Source organism: Rhododendron vialii, chromosome 5a (assembly GCF_030253575.1).
Source record: "Rhododendron vialii isolate Sample 1 chromosome 5a, ASM3025357v1".
In the NCBI taxonomy this organism is placed as follows: Eukaryota; Viridiplantae; Streptophyta; class Magnoliopsida; order Ericales; family Ericaceae; genus Rhododendron; species Rhododendron vialii.
In genome coordinates, this window is record NC_080561.1 from 8,179,246 (window position 1) to 8,194,977 (window position 15,732).

Below are 15,732 nucleotides of genomic sequence, written 5' to 3' on the forward strand. Positions count from 1 at the left end.
CGAAAAATCAAAACCAGATCAGAGCTAGACTTGCTCTAAGGGACTCATTAATGGCATGTTTGACAGTGGGAGAAGGAAGAGATGGGGAGAAGGGATCCGATGTTTGGTAGTGGGAGAAGGAAGGGGGAGAACGAGAGCAAAGGACAGCCGAGACCCCTCTTAAGGATCTTCGCAAACACCTCCAACATTCAGTTGATTCGGTGGATAAGAAGACTGAATTAGCCCTCCAAACTCCTCAACTTTTTTGGTATTCCAATACAACGATTTAACGAGGGCAACAAGTAATTTATCACGTTATTCACCAAACTCTTATTTACACATATTATCTAGTACTTTACTCAAACCAGATGAAGCATAAGCTAGTTCTCCCTTCTTAACAGATCCTATACAATGTCTACCTCTTATACAATAAAATTATGGGTACACCATTTGGTATACACCAAATGCACATCGTGTTGTGCGGCACCCATCTCGGAGTCCCATACAAATAATCGGAACCGCTCGATTTATATAAAATGTATTTTTAAGGATCCTTATATATAATCAACTCAATCAGATATCGTTAAGAACTTAACCAATTCTTTACTCAAATACACTTCGATTATTTGTATGAAATTCCAAAATGAGTCTCATACAATGCGGTATGCTTTTGGAGACCAAATGACGTACCCATAGATGAAATTCCGAAGTGAGTCTCATACAATATGGTATGCATTTGGTGACCAAATGTTGGACCCATTGAATGACTCGCCTCTTGTATCCGCGAACGAGCCATTAAAGGACTTTTTTTTTGGGCCATATTTTATAGTTAGCGAAGTTAGTGGGGAGTCAATTAACGAGGGGGCTCAAAGACTATTCATAGTCCTAAAATCCCAAACTTCGCCTCTCGTGAGACTCGAACCTTGGTCTCTACAAAGGACATCAGCAAACCATCTCACCAAATAAAGTTAAAAGGACTTGTACTGGTACCGTTATCGTATAATTACGGAGTCTACCATCCACGTCAACTAAAACATTCACCTCTCTCTCTCTCTCTCTCTCTCTCTCTCTCTCCAAATTAACGAAGACACTCAACGAGGCCAGATCTACGATTAAGTAAAATAAAAACCCTCCCATCTCTCGCGCTCTCTATCTCTCTCTCTCTCTCTCTCTCTCTCACATGTCTACGAGCCTGTAAATTGGTCTCCCTCTCTCTCTCTCTCTCTCTCTCTCTCTCTCTCTCTCTAGATACGCCTGCGTCCCTTGCTCCCCTCGTGGCGATTTCACATGTGGTAGTCTACCCAATCCGATCCACCGTTTCGCTTCACAGATCTGAGGTACGCTTGTGTATTGTTAAACGAAACGTTTGATTTCTCTAGATCCCCGATCAACGCGAGTTGCCTTGGCGTTACCGCGATTTATTACTCTCCTCGTGTCGCGCGATCTGCTCCGAGCGCTTTCCTTTCGTCGAATCGGTGAGGTTTTGAGTGTGAGAATTGTGTCGACTTTGCTGTTTATTAGTGATTGTTTTGCGTGCAGAGTTCGCGAAAATGTTGACGAAATTCGAGACGAAGAGTAATAGAGTGAAGGGACTGAGTTTCCACAGTAAGAGGCCGTGGATCCTCGCGAGCCTTCACAGCGGCGTGATCCAGCTATGGGATTACCGGATGGGGACTCTCATCGACAGATTCGACGAGCACGATGGTCCCGTCCGTGGCGTTCACTTCCACAAATCTCAGCCGCTTTTTGTGTCTGGAGGTACTGATTTATTGAATGCCATTGTCGATTTGAGTCCCTATTTACGCTATGCTTTGATGCCCATAATCTTAAGCGGGAATGGAAATCGAACTTTGGAAATTTAGGAATCAAATGTTTGGAATCTTGGGATTGATTAGGAATGTTATCTTGGAAATATGTTATTGTGAGGAACTCAGGGAGAGTGGGTCTCACCGTATCGGATTCCTACTTAGTTTTGGAATTCGGAGATATTGATTTATTGAAGCCAATTCAATTTTAGTCCTTCTTTACGCTAACGCCTGTAATCTTAGGTGGGAATGGCAGTCGAACTACTAGGAATTGAACTTTCGAAATTTAGGAATCAAATGTTTGGGATCTTTGGATTAATTAGTAATCTTATCTAGGAAATTTATTACTGTGGAGGGAGGGAGAGTATCCGATTCCTACTTAGTTTTGGAATGTGATTCAGCATTGGAAAAGCCATCTGGCAAATCGCAGTCTGTCCCAAGTGCAGGGATCTTGGGGATACGAAATCACATTCTAATTCCCTCTCAAGGTTCATGCCATCCAACTGAAGCTTAGACTTTGTTTGGATTCCTGCTTGGACGCCTGTAATCTTATGTGGGAATGGAAATCTAACAAATAAGAATCGAACTTTGGAAACTTAGGAATCATGTGTATGGAATCTTTGAATTAAATAAGAATCTTATATAGGATATATATTATTGTGAGGGAGGGTGGGCATCGGATTCCTACTTAGTTTTTGAAAGTGAATAGGATTGGATAAGCCATCTGGCAAATTGCGGTTTGTTCGAAGTGCAGGGATCATGGGGATTGGAAATCACATTCTAATCCGTTCTCATGGTTCCTACCATCCAAATGAAACTAAGACTCAGTTTGGATAGATCTGAAGTTCATATAAAGGGATTTGACAGAATTATTTAACAAGAATAGCTCAATTGATTGGGACACAAGGCTCAGTTTGGTTTTTTTAACAAGAATAGCTCAAACACTGTTTTGATTACTTTTGTATTGATTCAACATTGAATTCGGGAGGTTTATCGTCGTGGATTTGAAATGACCATATGCTAGGAGTCTTTCTACAAGGATTGTAGCTACAAAAGGAACCATATAAAGTGCATCACTGTATGTCTAGACCAGTTGCGACTCTACTGTCTACCAATAGTTAAACCTCTAATTGTTTCATCCAAACCGGATATCAAATCCTCGCTTTATAAGTTTTCATTATCGAAATTGAACCTTGCTAACCATATGCAAATAGGCTGCTTTGCATTTTAAATTGTTCCTGCACTATACACCAGGTGATTTGGTCTGGCCTTATTTGTTGCTATCATAACGTGTCCAAATGCATATCTTCAGGCCTGTTGGTTGGGATTTTCCATGGATCTATGATGACTGGTTTGTGTAATGCATTCATGCCTAGATTTCACATTGGATATCCCAAACTGTCCTCCTTATGCCCCAAATTCTAAATGTGGACTATGCTGCATAGGTGTCTGTGATTCAGACCTCTTATCTGACTTTGTTTTTGAAATTTCTACTCTCTTAACAGCATGTGTTCAGTCTAAGAAAATTTTGTGTTGCGGGAATATGAAGACAGTAGATGTATGAAAATTCTGTTTAATATTCTTACTGAGGTAGTCTGGCTCTTATGTTACTTCTTTGATGTGCTTTTGTGATAGTGAGCTTCAGTGTTGGCAGTTCTGTCCATGGAATTGGAGGTTTTAAATTTTTTTTTGAAGTTCTTGACTAGCGTACCATTTGAAACTGAACTATTCATTAAAATTTGAATCCCCTTTTATAAGGTAAAAATAAGATGGGCATGTTGCTTCTGTGGAGAGTTTTGTTTGTGGCGGTATGCCAGTATGTGCCTGATTTTGTAATGTTGCTTGTGCAGGAGATGATTACAAGATTAAGGTTTGGAACTACAAGTTGCATAGATGTCTCTTTACTCTTCTTGGACACCTTGATTACATTCGTACAGTGCAGTTTCACCATGAGTATCCGTGGATTGTTAGTTCAAGTGATGATCAGACTATCAGAGTCTGGAATTGGCAATCTCGTACTTGTATATCTGTTTTGACCGGTCACAACCACTACGTAATGTGTGCTACATTCCATCCTAGGGAAGACCTTATTGTGTCAGCCTCGCTTGATCAGACTGTCCGCGTCTGGGATATTGGTTCACTGAAGAAGAAGACTGCATCCCCTGCTGATGACATTCTGCGGTTGAGTCAGATGAATGCTGATCTTTTTGGTGGGGTAGATGCTGTTGTTAAATATGTCTTGGAAGGTCACGACCGGGGAGTCAACTGGGCTGCGTTTCACCCGACTTTGCCCTTGATTGTGTCCGGAGCAGATGATCGTCAAGTGAAGCTGTGGCGTATGAATGGTAATATCCTGATCTTTTCTTATGCTTTCTTTCTTGTAGTCCATGAGGTAGTTATTGGTGTTTCTCCGGATATTCTGCTCAAATGTGTAGGATGATCACTGCTTGTTGAACCCAAGTTATTGTTGAGTCTCAAGATAGTTCTCATTTTGGGAGCCTGGAATGGTTCCACCTGGTTTCAAATTGTTGGGTCGTAGGACGCAATACACATATTGTTTTATACTAGGAACGGGGATAGGAATATGATACGCCACGTATCCTAATTTGTGGTACGATAGAGGTAGGCTTCTATGGTTAAGTTATGATTTACTTCTTTGAATGGCAAAACATTCATTGAGCAAAATGTCTTATTTTAACAGTTTATAAAGACAAACTCTGCTCTCCCTAGATTTGAGTTTGTTATGTAACTTATGTTTGATTTCCTGGGTAAACTTTCCGGGATTGTTTTGGGTTGCTAAAAATTCACTGTACTGGAACGAAGGTAGACCATGTTTCAGAACGTGCACTTCAATTCATAATTTGCTAGGGTATTAACCATATTATCATATTAAGTGACTGATTTCAATTCACTCAGTCAAAATTTAAACTTCCAGGGATGATCTTGTGCACTATAAGGTTATGCATTTATCTGAGCAATTACTACTGTTGAGGCATGCTATTCTTTTTTTCCAGAGACAAAGGCTTGGGAAGTGGACACACTGAGGGGTCACATGAATAATGTGTCATGTGTCATGTTTCATGCCAAACAGGACATAATTGTTTCGAACTCAGAAGACAAGAGCATTCGTGTTTGGGATGCAACAAAGCGAACAGGTGTTCAAACTTTCCGCCGGGAGCATGATCGATTTTGGATTCTTGCAGCTCACCCTGAGATGAATCTCCTTGCTGCCGGTCACGATAGTGGTATGATCGTGTTTAAGTTAGAAAGAGAAAGGCCTGCGTTCTCCGTAAGTGGCGATTCCATGTTCTATGCCAAAGACCGCTTTTTGCGGTTTTACGAGTTCCCAACGCAGAAGGATACCCAAGTGATCCCAATTCGACGCCCTGGTTCTATGAGCCTAAATCAAGGTCCTCGCACTCTTTCATATAGTCCTACGGAAGGTGCTGTTCTTATCTGCTCTGATGTTGATGGTGGCTCTTATGAGCTTTATGTTGTGCCTAAAGACAGTATTAGCAGGGGTGAAATAGTGCAAGAGGCAAAAAGGGGTATGGGAGGATCAGCTGTCTTTGTGGCTCGAAACAGGTTTGCTGTTCTTGAAAAAAGCAGCAACCAAGTGTTAGTCAAGAATCTTAAAAACGAGATTGTTAAGAAGAGCAGTCTCCCTATCGCTGCTGATGCAATCTTTTACGCCGGGACAGGGAACTTGCTCTGTCGAGCAGAGGATAAGGTGGTTATATTTGACCTTCAGCAGAGAATGGTTCTCGGTGAACTTCCGACTCCTTTTGTTAAGTATGTTGTTTGGTCGAATGATATGGAGAGTGTAGCCTTGCTCAGTAAACATGCTATAGTTATTGCTAGTAAGAGACTTGTGCATCAGTGCACTCTTCATGAGACCATTCGCGTGAAAAGTGGAGCCTGGGACGACAATGGGGTGTTTATTTACACAACTCTGAATCACATCAAGTACTGCCTCCCGAATGGAGATAGTGGAATTATAAGGACCCTTGATGTCCCAATATACATCACAAGAGTTTTGGGATCCAAGATATATTGCTTGGACCGGGACGGAAAGAACAGGGTGATTGCTATTGATGCAACCGAGTATGTCTTTAAGCTTTCTTTAATGAAGAAGAAATACGACCATGTTATGAGCATGATAAGGAATTCTCAACTCTGTGGGCAAGCAATGATTGCTTATTTGCAACAGAAGGGATTTCCCGAAGTCGCTCTTCATTTTGTGAAAGATGAGAGAACCCGCTTCAATCTAGCTCTAGAAAGTGGAAACATACAAACCGCGGTTGCTTCAGCTAAGGAAATCGACGAGAAGGATCACTGGTATAGATTGGGAGTGGAGGCTCTTCGCCAAGGAAATGCTGGAATTGTTGAGTATGCCTACCAGAAAACAAAGAATTTTGAAAGGTTATCTTTTCTGTACCTCATTACTGGAAACATGGATAAACTGTCCAAAATGCTCAAAATTGCTGAAGTCAAGGGTGATGTCATGGGTCAGTTCCATAACGCTTTGTATCTTGGTGATGTTAGAGAACGCGTAAAGATTTTGGAAAATACTGGGCATTTACCACTTGCTTATGTAACTGCTTCAGTCCACGGCCTATCTGATGTTTCTGAGCGGCTAGCATTGGAGTTGGGAGATAATGCTCCTCAATTGCCAAAGGGGAAAGCACCACCCTCTCTTCTGATGCCTCCCACCCCTGTCTTGTCTAGCGGAGATTGGCCTCTCTTGAGAGTAATGAGAGGGATATTCGAAGGTGCGCTTGATAACATCGGACGTGGGGCCCCTGAGGAAGACGAAGAGGCTGCAGATGCTGATTGGGGTGAAGAAATTGAAATGTTAGATGCGGACGAATTACAAAATGGGGATATTGGAGTGGTTTTAGAGGATGGGGAGGTTCCAGAGGGAGAAAATGAGGAAGAGGGAGGATGGGATCTTGAGGATTTGGAGCTTCCTCCTGAGGCAGATACTCCAAAGACTTCTGTCAATACGCGCTCATCAGTTTTCGTGGCCCCCACTCCTGGAATGCCCGTAAGCCAGATCTGGACCCAGAAATCTTCGCTCGCTGCCGAACATGCGGCAGCTGGAAATTTCGATACGGCAATGCGGTTGCTTAGCCGACAACTGGGAATTAAAAACTTTGCTCCTTTGAGACCCATGTTTCTCGATCTTCACACCGGAAGCCATACCTTTCTGCATGCCTTTTCTAATGCTTCAGTGTTGTCCCTTGCTATTGAGAGGGGATGGAGCGAGTCTTCTAGCCCTAATGTGAGGGGCCCACCGGCGCTCGTGTTTAGCTTCTCTCAGTTGGAGGAGAAACTCAAGGCAGCTTATAAATCGACGACTGCTGGGAAATTCACGGAGGCTCTTCGACTTTTCCTGAATATTCTCCACACCATTCCATTTGTTGTAGTGGAATCGAGACGGGATGTTGATGAAGTTAAGGATTTGGTAGTCATTGTGAGAGAGTACGTTTTGGGTCTGCAAATGGAGGTGAAGAGGAAGGAAATGAAAGAGGATCCTATTCGCCAACAGGAGTTAGCTGCATATTTCACACACTGCAACCTTCAAACCCCTCACTTAAGGCTAGCTTTGCAGAACGCAATGTCTGTTTGCTTTAAGGCTAAGAACCTTAATACAGCTGCTAATTTCGCCAGGCGGCTGCTGGAGACCAATCCGACCAATGAGAACCAAGCGAGGCAGGCCCGCCAAGTGCTGCAGCAGGCTGAGAAGAACATGAAGGATGTGGCTCAGCTGAACTACGATTTCAGAAACCCATTTGTGATTTGTGGAGCCACGTATGTGCCGATTTACCGTGGACAAAAGGATGTCTCGTGCCCCTATTGCGGGTCCCGGTTTGTTCCGAGCCAGGAAGGGCAGCTTTGTGCTGTTTGTGATCTTGCAGTGATTGGGGCAGATGCTTCGGGCCTACTCTCTTCTCCTTCCCAGATAAGATGATCTAGTCAGTGAACCAACAGCATTTTTGTAATCATCATTCCGGTGGTGGGGATGTTCTTGTCCATCGTCAGGCGGTGGGGATGTTCGTGTTGAACTTTCATCTCTTTGGCAAAAGGTAAGAAATATTGACCCAAGAGTTTTAAGTTTCCGTCGAACTGTTTTTTTGGGCTATCGTTAGTTTTTTTCTTTCTCCTTCTCTGCTTTATAAAGTTGATTATTAATTTCCATGTAATAAACCAAATGAGAATTTTGGCTGGGGCTATTCTTGTTAGTTGTTCATAGACAAGAATGGCCGAGGGTCTTCCGCGAAGTAGACGTTGGTCATAGCTAAGACAGCTGCTTCTATTTTGATATGATACGCAAATGTAGTGCTGCAAATTTGCTCATATTGCCGTGATGATTTGGTATCAATTTGTTCGTATTACCAGAACAACTCTGACGTTATTGTGTTTGCTCGTATTTTTTCCTGCTATGGAATTTCATGGCAATGTTGTTGCGTACGGAAAGTTCCAAAGTTCGGTAACAAATTTGAAGTGGACACTGCATTGTGATGAAAATAACTCGAAACAATAGGCATTAGATGCTGAATGATGGTTTCGTTTCAAAATAGTATGTTTTCTTTTTGCTGAATATCTGTGACTAACCCTTGCTTTTTGGGTTTAGTGAACGTTGGTATTACGTATTGGTAAAAGAAAGGTCCATCTTGCTTATCAAGTTACAATATGATCTTCTGCACGTTGGGAACTTGTTTTATGCCATTTCTCATGACGTGTATCGTCACAAGCTTAGTCACATAATCCTTCAAAATGCACAGTCTGTGCACTGCGCTCTCGCAGATTGTAGTAGTTTGAGATGTAATTCAAAGGCATGCTCGCAAACCTGTTCACGCACCCACACGTGAATGATGTAACTTATGTCATGAGAATGTTTATATAGGAGTATACATTATGGCTGGTTTGCAATATTTGCAAAATTGCAGCGGTTTTAACTCATAGGTGAGAGTGCTTTAAGGTCTTGATGACAAGCAGTTTCGGATGCCCATAGATTATGGTTGGTGAGAAAGGATGGGAAATGAAAGAAAATAGATTTCTCTCTCCATTTATTTGGATAGTTACAGGACATGGTAAATAAATAACAAAGGTGTATCTATATTGGTTCATTTTGTTTCTCACCAACAAAGCAAAATTTTTTTTTTTTCCCCTCACCAAAATTATCACTTCTGGTTAGAAACCACCAGGCACCATCCTTTCTTTTCTCTCCCTCCTCCGCAATCCGAAGGGCTTGTCAAGAAGAATATCTAGGCGTATTTAGAGATTTCAAATATGAAATTCGCACTCTTTTGGTCGGGGACGAATGCAGAAGTTCAAGGTCGGGTAGGCGAACATTCAAGAAGGTTTGTAACATATCGAAGGCGATATTATTGTTTGGCTAATAAAAATTGTAACAATACTTTCAAAAAGATTGTCGATGAACCTATTCAATTACTGAAATATAATCATCTATGATAGTAAATACATACTCCAATCTTGTGCAGCCCTATCCATCTATTTTGAACACTAAGATAAATACACTACTATAACAATCGATAACATTGGGCAGGCGAATTTACGTAATTCCAAAATTTTTGAGAGAAGAACTACTGCCCCTTGGCCCGTCCTAGCTTGCTTTGGTTCGAAGATTGAATCTAAGTGCGGAAGTGTAGCTTGTATTTGGGAAATGAGTTACTCGTTGAAAGAAAAGCAGCAGCTAAAATCACCAGAAGCTTAGGGATTTTATTATTAAGTGAAAACAGGTCAGTGTCTAAACCAAAAGCCCTAAACTGGTAAGAAATTTAGAAAGTCTCTCTTAAATGGACATTATTCCAATGAAGTTCATCTTTAAACCACCCGCTAAAGCTCAATTCACCAGCAGTGTTACGTTCACTGCTCTATTTCACCACTCAATATGTCACCGTTCGTCTCGGTAATCAATAGTCCGGAAGAGTTAGACTCTTCCCTGAAAGAGTTTTTTAAAATTTAAACCGTCCAAAACACTTTTGGATGGTGAAATTAAGAGCGTTGGGGGAGCGGTACATAATATCCTTGTTATAACACTGATTTTTCTCACTCTCACCTAAAACCTCTTTTCGTATTTTGGTTTTTTTTGTTACTATCATTCACCTAGAAGCTTGGTACATAATTTTTGCATAAACTAGTTGGCTCTAGAGCTGATGGACGATCTAAGAAATTCGAGTTCGAGCTCTTGCTTGCTCCTTAAAGCTTTATTCAAGAGCCGTTTGGATAACGTTCTGAAGCTCGTTAAGTATTGAAATCAAATTTAAACAAGGTATTACTCTTACTTAACTAGTTCATCTTCTGATATTCAAAAAGATCAAAATACTTGAGACCAGTTCAAACAATTCAGTTCTTAGCTCGTTCATCAGCTAAATTGGCTCTATTGTATTACAAGTTAATCAGGACAGCAGTCCAGGTATTCTCAATTATCAAAAGGTGTTTTTAATAGTACTTGGATTTTGTTGACAGACTCCTCGCGGGAAAGAATATCTCAATCATCAAAATGTGTTTTTAATAGTTAGATTTTGTTGAAAGACTCCTTGCTAGTGAGATTACCTAGACAGCTTTTCTTCCTGTGTAGAGTTTTTAAAAAAATAAATTTGAACAATTAATTGCTAAAATGAACGGACGAGATGAGACTGTAAAGACTTCTCTATAGTCCAATTGCAGAGAAGCCGGATCCATGAATAAAATGGCACCGCCAGTTATTTTTTGGATTGCAAGGAACAATTGTTTGTATATTTTTTCTTCCAATATGATATACATTGTGGAGTTAGCGGAAAACTTATTGTGAGATGTCGAACTTGAACCCTAAACCTCCCTCTCGAAAGTCAGTGGGTACAACCAGATGGGCTTAAAGGCTAGAGCCATGCGTTTGTGTATTTAGGTACACCTCATCTGGGCCTTCATGATAATGAACGATTTAGATTTTATCTCCTCTGAATGGCTATGTTTTATGGGTTTGAACTTTTTAAGAGAAATGAAAAATCCGAATATTTGCGGATAAAAAAAGAAAAAAGAAAATTCTGAATATTCCACGCGACGTTTCCATAAGATAAGCAGAACGAAAATGACCCCGGCACGAAACGAGCGCGCACACGGGGAGAGAGAGAGAGAGAGAGAGAGAGAGAGAGAGAAGGCCGAAACCGAAGTCAGATTCATCAGAAATGGAGAAAATCCTGGCAAGAGTGATGACAAACAAGAAATTGGGGGCTCCAACAACGACAACGACGACAATGGCCAGTCCTGCTTTGCTCGAAGCCGTTTTCGATTATTCCCAAACGGCCCACAACAACGACTTATCCTCCTGGGAAGTCGTCAACCCCTCCTCCTCCTCCGACATTGAAACCTTCTCCTTCGACTCCGACTCCGACTCCGACGAAGAAGATGAAAACACCTACGCGTTGGATTCTACGTCATCCGAACAAGACCTCATCGATCATCATCAAAGTATCGAATCTACCGATGTAAGAGTCGTGTCGATCGATGAACCGAGCGGATACGACGATTACAACGATTACGGTAACGGAAATTACGATTGCGACGTCAATGAAGACGAGGAGGATTATGATCACGACGATGATTATGACGATGAGTTGGTGCCGAGGAGTTTCAGCGACCGATTCGGCAAGCAGAGGTTGATGAAATTGGGGAAAAGGGCTTGTAACCCTAAAATGAGCAACCCTAAGAAACTGCCTTGCTATTTCTACAATCGACCCGGTGGGGTCCACGCTGCCAGGGATGGTGTCGCTTGGAAGCGTAAGGTCGGAAGAAAGAACGAGGCGTGATCGAAGGACGTCCGAGAGGGAGTAATCGGGGGTAATTCCGGTAAATTATCTGTGTGAATAAACCTGATCTGATTTATGTCTGTTTAGTTTAGGTTCTTGGTCTTTTCTAGTATGTCGTACTCTCTCCGTTCCAAACTCTTTGTCCGGTCTGAATTTGGATTTGGTGTATTGGGTTATTGCATATATGAACATGTCTATCTATTATGAAATTGGGGAAAAGGGCTTGTAACCCAAAAAGGAGCAACCCTATTAAATTGCCTTGCTATTTCCATAATCGGCCTGGTAAGGTCCACGCTGCCAACAACGTCGTGGCTTGGAAGTGTAAGATCGGAAGAAACAGAGAGGTGTAATTGAAGAAAATGTGAGAGGGAGTAATCGATGGTTATTTCGGTAAATGATCTCTGTGAATAAGGGTGAAATGATTTAGTGGGTCTGCAACTCTCTATAGGTGTTGCCGTATTGGTTAGTTTAGGTTTAATTTGGGTTCTTAGCCTCTTCTAGCATGTCGTACTTGAAATGTTCTAAATTTGGATATGGTATATTGGGTTATGCATATATTGGGTTTTGCTTTGATTTGCAATATGGAACCCTATCGGTTAGTTTAGGTTTAGTTATGTTTCGTAGTCTCTTTCTATTAAGTCATATTTGGATTTGGTGAAAATCAGCAGAAGAGAGTAAGGTAAATGGGGGGCATAGAATTATACTGCTAAAAGTCACTTCAAGCACTGGCGTAGCATTGAGCCACTGCTTGCTCATGTGTCTCGTGCAGTTCGGGGACACTTTAGTCAGCCGCCGGCGCCGGACAGTTCTCCCTAGAATCGAAGAATTTTGAAAGTTGGTAAAGACCTGCTCCTTGTTTCAGTCAGCCTACGGGGTATTAGCAGAGCAGTTGTCATTCTTGCCCCAGGGCAGCATATTGGGCATAATGGCAATGAAATCATAAATTTTATCTCAATGTTCTAGAAGGAACAATAGAAGAAAAGGCTGCCCAGCTACGATCTATGACCATATTATGATAACTTTTCGTATTTCGCTTGACTTCCAATGTGGGACCCTTTCTTGTTGGAAGGATGTTGAAGTATTTGTAGTGGGCATTGGAAACCGTTTCTTAGCTAGCTATAATCGTGGATTATTTGCTCCTCTATTTCAATGTTATCCTCTCTCATTCCTTGCTCGAATTTTATGATTCTTGGTGCTCGTTAGTGTACGATGGTTCCATGTTTGATTTCCAATGTGTAACCGTTTCTTTGTTAAAAGTATGTTGGGTTATTTGTATTGGCATCATAGTTGTCAGAATCGTACGATTCACGATTCGTATCGTACGATTCAATACGATTCGGTGGGTAATCGATACGAATAGGCTGCCGAATCGGAAATAGCTGAGAATCGTAAGTGAATCGGTGATTTACGATTCGTATCGTACGATTCGGTGGGTAATCGATACGAATAGGTTGCCGAATCGGAAATAACTGAGAATCGTAAGTGAATCAGTGAATCATTCGATTCACTTAAAATTTCCGAAATTCATTTTTTACTCTTGTTTTGCTTCTTTTGTTGTTTAAAAAGGGTTCAAATATTTTTTTAAGGTCTGGTATTGTTATATGTCATTTTTTGTCTATGTTATATGGATAGATAATAAGAAAAAGAGATTTATTTCGAGAGTGAATCGAAAATGAGGAAGATAAATGGAATATAACAACCCTATAGACCTTTTAAGGGTTTGTTTTGTACTTATAACTCTTTCGTACAAAAAGAACCATAAGTAGGCTTTACGAATCATCATCTCTTGGTAGTTGCAACAGAGGCAACTTACCTAATATTCCACGTTATTATCAAATCATCATTTAGAAGAAAGTATTTATTGATTTAGGCCTAAATATCTTTCATTTGTAGTATATATTGTTGATACTCTAATCAATAACCATAGGTTTCTATGCATTATAGAAGTCATGACCGAATCAAAGCGATTCACGATTCAAAAAATGACCATTTCGATTCTCGATTTGATTCACGATTTGACAACTATGATTGGCATAGGAAATCATTTCCAAACTATAAATATTGTAGATAATTTTGCTCTTCTATTCCTAATTTCATTGTCTTTGCTCATTTGTTACTCTAATTTTTGATATAATGTGTTCTTTCGTGGATAGTGGTTTTATGTTTCTCATTTTCTTTCAATGTTCATTGCATTATGTCTTCAATGGCTTCACCCCTGGAGCCTATACGAAGTCATTGTGTTCCATCGCATGTTCTGGAAGTTGGGGCTCAAAAAGGCTTGCAAAAACTACAAGCCTTTTTCTATGTTTTTGTCCTCGTTTGTGGTTTTGTGCAAAATGGTGAAGTGATGGGTTAATCTTCAGATGGGGGGGTCCAACATGTAGATTGGTTCATACTTGATGCTAACTGTAACTTTTCTAATGCTGCTTCTACTTGAAGAAACACTATTCTTAGGAATATGAAGTGCATAGATTTTCGCTGCAAAAGGGTTTTAGTTTGGAGAGGAAAATTTTGGAATGGAAGTTGGGGCTCAGAAATCCAGAGAGAACTATGCACCATTTTCTTGCTTCCTTGCATCTTCATTAATCATTGTCCCTATTCCGTCCTCTCTTTTGTTTTGGGAAGAATGTTTTAGTTGTGGGTAGTGTGCTGAATTTCTATATGCTGCTACTGCTACATGAAACACTTGTTTCAAGAGTAAGGACAATGACATGCTAAACGCGGCTATAAGGACAATGACATGCTAAGAGCATCCGCAATGGTAATAATCAAAACCAATAATCAAAATGTGCCACGTCAGCATTTGATTATCCATTTAGTTCATAATCAAACTTAACAACCTCTACCTCCACATTGGTTATTTTTGCATCCCTAACCAAAAAAAACCCCGCCAAAAAACCCCCCACAATACAAAATGCACATTTGTCCAATCACAAACGAATTTCAATTACGCACCCGACCACACCAAATTATTCGTCTCGATGAGACGATTCCAATATGAGTGTTTTTGAGTTTTGAGTTTGGTTATTAAGTTTGGTTATTGAGTTTTGGTTATTGATAAAAGTTGTTAAGTTTGGTTATGGAATGAGTGAAATTTGATTATTTACTAAAAGACTTGTAACTTTGCTTATTACAATGTGGGGTGTTTTTTGAACATTGTTGTTAAGTTTGATTATCCAAACTCATTTGCTTATTACAATGTGGATGCTCTAAACGCGGCTATCTTTTCTGTCAGAGGTGTTTATTATTCTTGGTTACTCCTATCATTCATATAATCAAGATGATGCTGTGAACAGAGGAGGCAAACCCCGCACTATGGAGACAAATTGTCTTTGATTTGGGAGCTTGTCTTGGAGTTTGGAAGCAATGGTTTCATGTGAAATTCTGATTACGGTAGAAAATATTCAATTTGCTAGCAGAATAGGCCTGAAAATATACATTTCCTAGCATGGCTTGGGTTTGGTTCAAAAGTGCTGCATAGGTGATTGAAATTATGGACTGAAGAAAGTTTGTGGTTTGGCTGAGTTTGACGTCTATTCTGTTCGGGGGAGAATAGCGGCCTTAGATGTTGCCTTGTTTTTGCAATCTACGTAGTACAGTTACGTGCATAAAGCACATATTTTATATCGGTTCACTATTTTTGCAATCTACATAGTACAGAGGGGGAGAAATTGTAGATGACTTTAACCACTTCTGAGAAAGGTTCATGGAAATCAGCATCCCAAATTGGATAAGTAAGAATCTGAGACTCTGAATCTTGAATTTGTTTCGAGTCATCTATTATATCATGTGCTGCTAAACATTAGGATCTGCCGGAACTCATGTATTGCGCTGAAATGTCTCCATAAGACGTAGTGGTTGTTGCCTTTTCTGGTTCCCCTTTTTCTACAACGCTGGAGAAGTTTAACAAATTAATGTCTTACATTTCATCTTACCTCCCTTGAGTCACTATGTTTCATCTTAACCGCAAGGAAAATAGTTTACTTTTATCTGCAACTGCCAAGTGTGGCTTTCGTTGCATTCTCCTGCTTTAGTTGAGATGATAACTGGTATTTTTGCTTGGTTGCATTTATACATCAGAAAAGTAGTATGGTCGTCTTCTAGCCTTATTGTTCTATTGGAATCTTTGCACC

At 40.6% G+C, this 15,732-nt stretch overlaps 2 protein-coding genes across 2 annotated transcripts; both read left to right on the forward strand.

Annotated features, from left to right (window-relative positions):
* The first annotated feature begins 1,074 nt into the window (after positions 1 to 1,074).
* On the forward strand, positions 1,075 to 8,144 carry LOC131325157 (coatomer subunit alpha-2-like). Its single transcript, XM_058357246.1, has 4 exons — positions 1,075 to 1,316; positions 1,519 to 1,737; positions 3,635 to 4,129; positions 4,799 to 8,144. The coding sequence occupies exons 2-4, from the start codon at positions 1,530 to 1,532 to the stop codon at positions 7,756 to 7,758; spliced, it is 3,663 nt and encodes a 1,220-aa protein (XP_058213229.1). The 5' UTR covers positions 1,075 to 1,316; positions 1,519 to 1,529; the 3' UTR covers positions 7,759 to 8,144.
* Positions 8,145 to 10,894: 2,750 nt separating this feature from the next.
* Positions 10,895 to 11,808, forward strand: LOC131325164 (zinc-regulated protein 8-like). The gene has a single exon (XM_058357256.1). It carries the CDS (start codon positions 10,979 to 10,981, stop codon positions 11,597 to 11,599), a length of 621 nt encoding a protein of 206 aa, XP_058213239.1. The 5' UTR covers positions 10,895 to 10,978; the 3' UTR covers positions 11,600 to 11,808.
* The last annotated feature ends 3,924 nt before the right edge of the window (positions 11,809 to 15,732 follow it).

What these genes read in the sequence shown, in the direction of transcription:
- LOC131325164 (XM_058357256.1), top strand. Translation starts at nt 10,979, where the DNA reads ATGGAGAAAATCCTGGCAAGAGTGATGACAAACAAGAAATTGGGGGCT.
- LOC131325157 (XM_058357246.1), top strand. Translation starts at nt 1,530, where the DNA reads ATGTTGACGAAATTCGAGACGAAGAGTAATAGAGTGAAGGGACTGAGT. An exon ending in GCCGCTTTTTGTGTCTGGAG is followed by an intron (nt 1,738 to 3,634) that starts GTACTGATTTAT and finishes TTGCTTGTGCAG; the next exon opens with GAGATGATTACAAGATTAAG. An exon ending in GAAGCTGTGGCGTATGAATG is followed by an intron (nt 4,130 to 4,798) that starts GTAATATCCTGA and finishes CTTTTTTTCCAG; the next exon opens with AGACAAAGGCTTGGGAAGTG.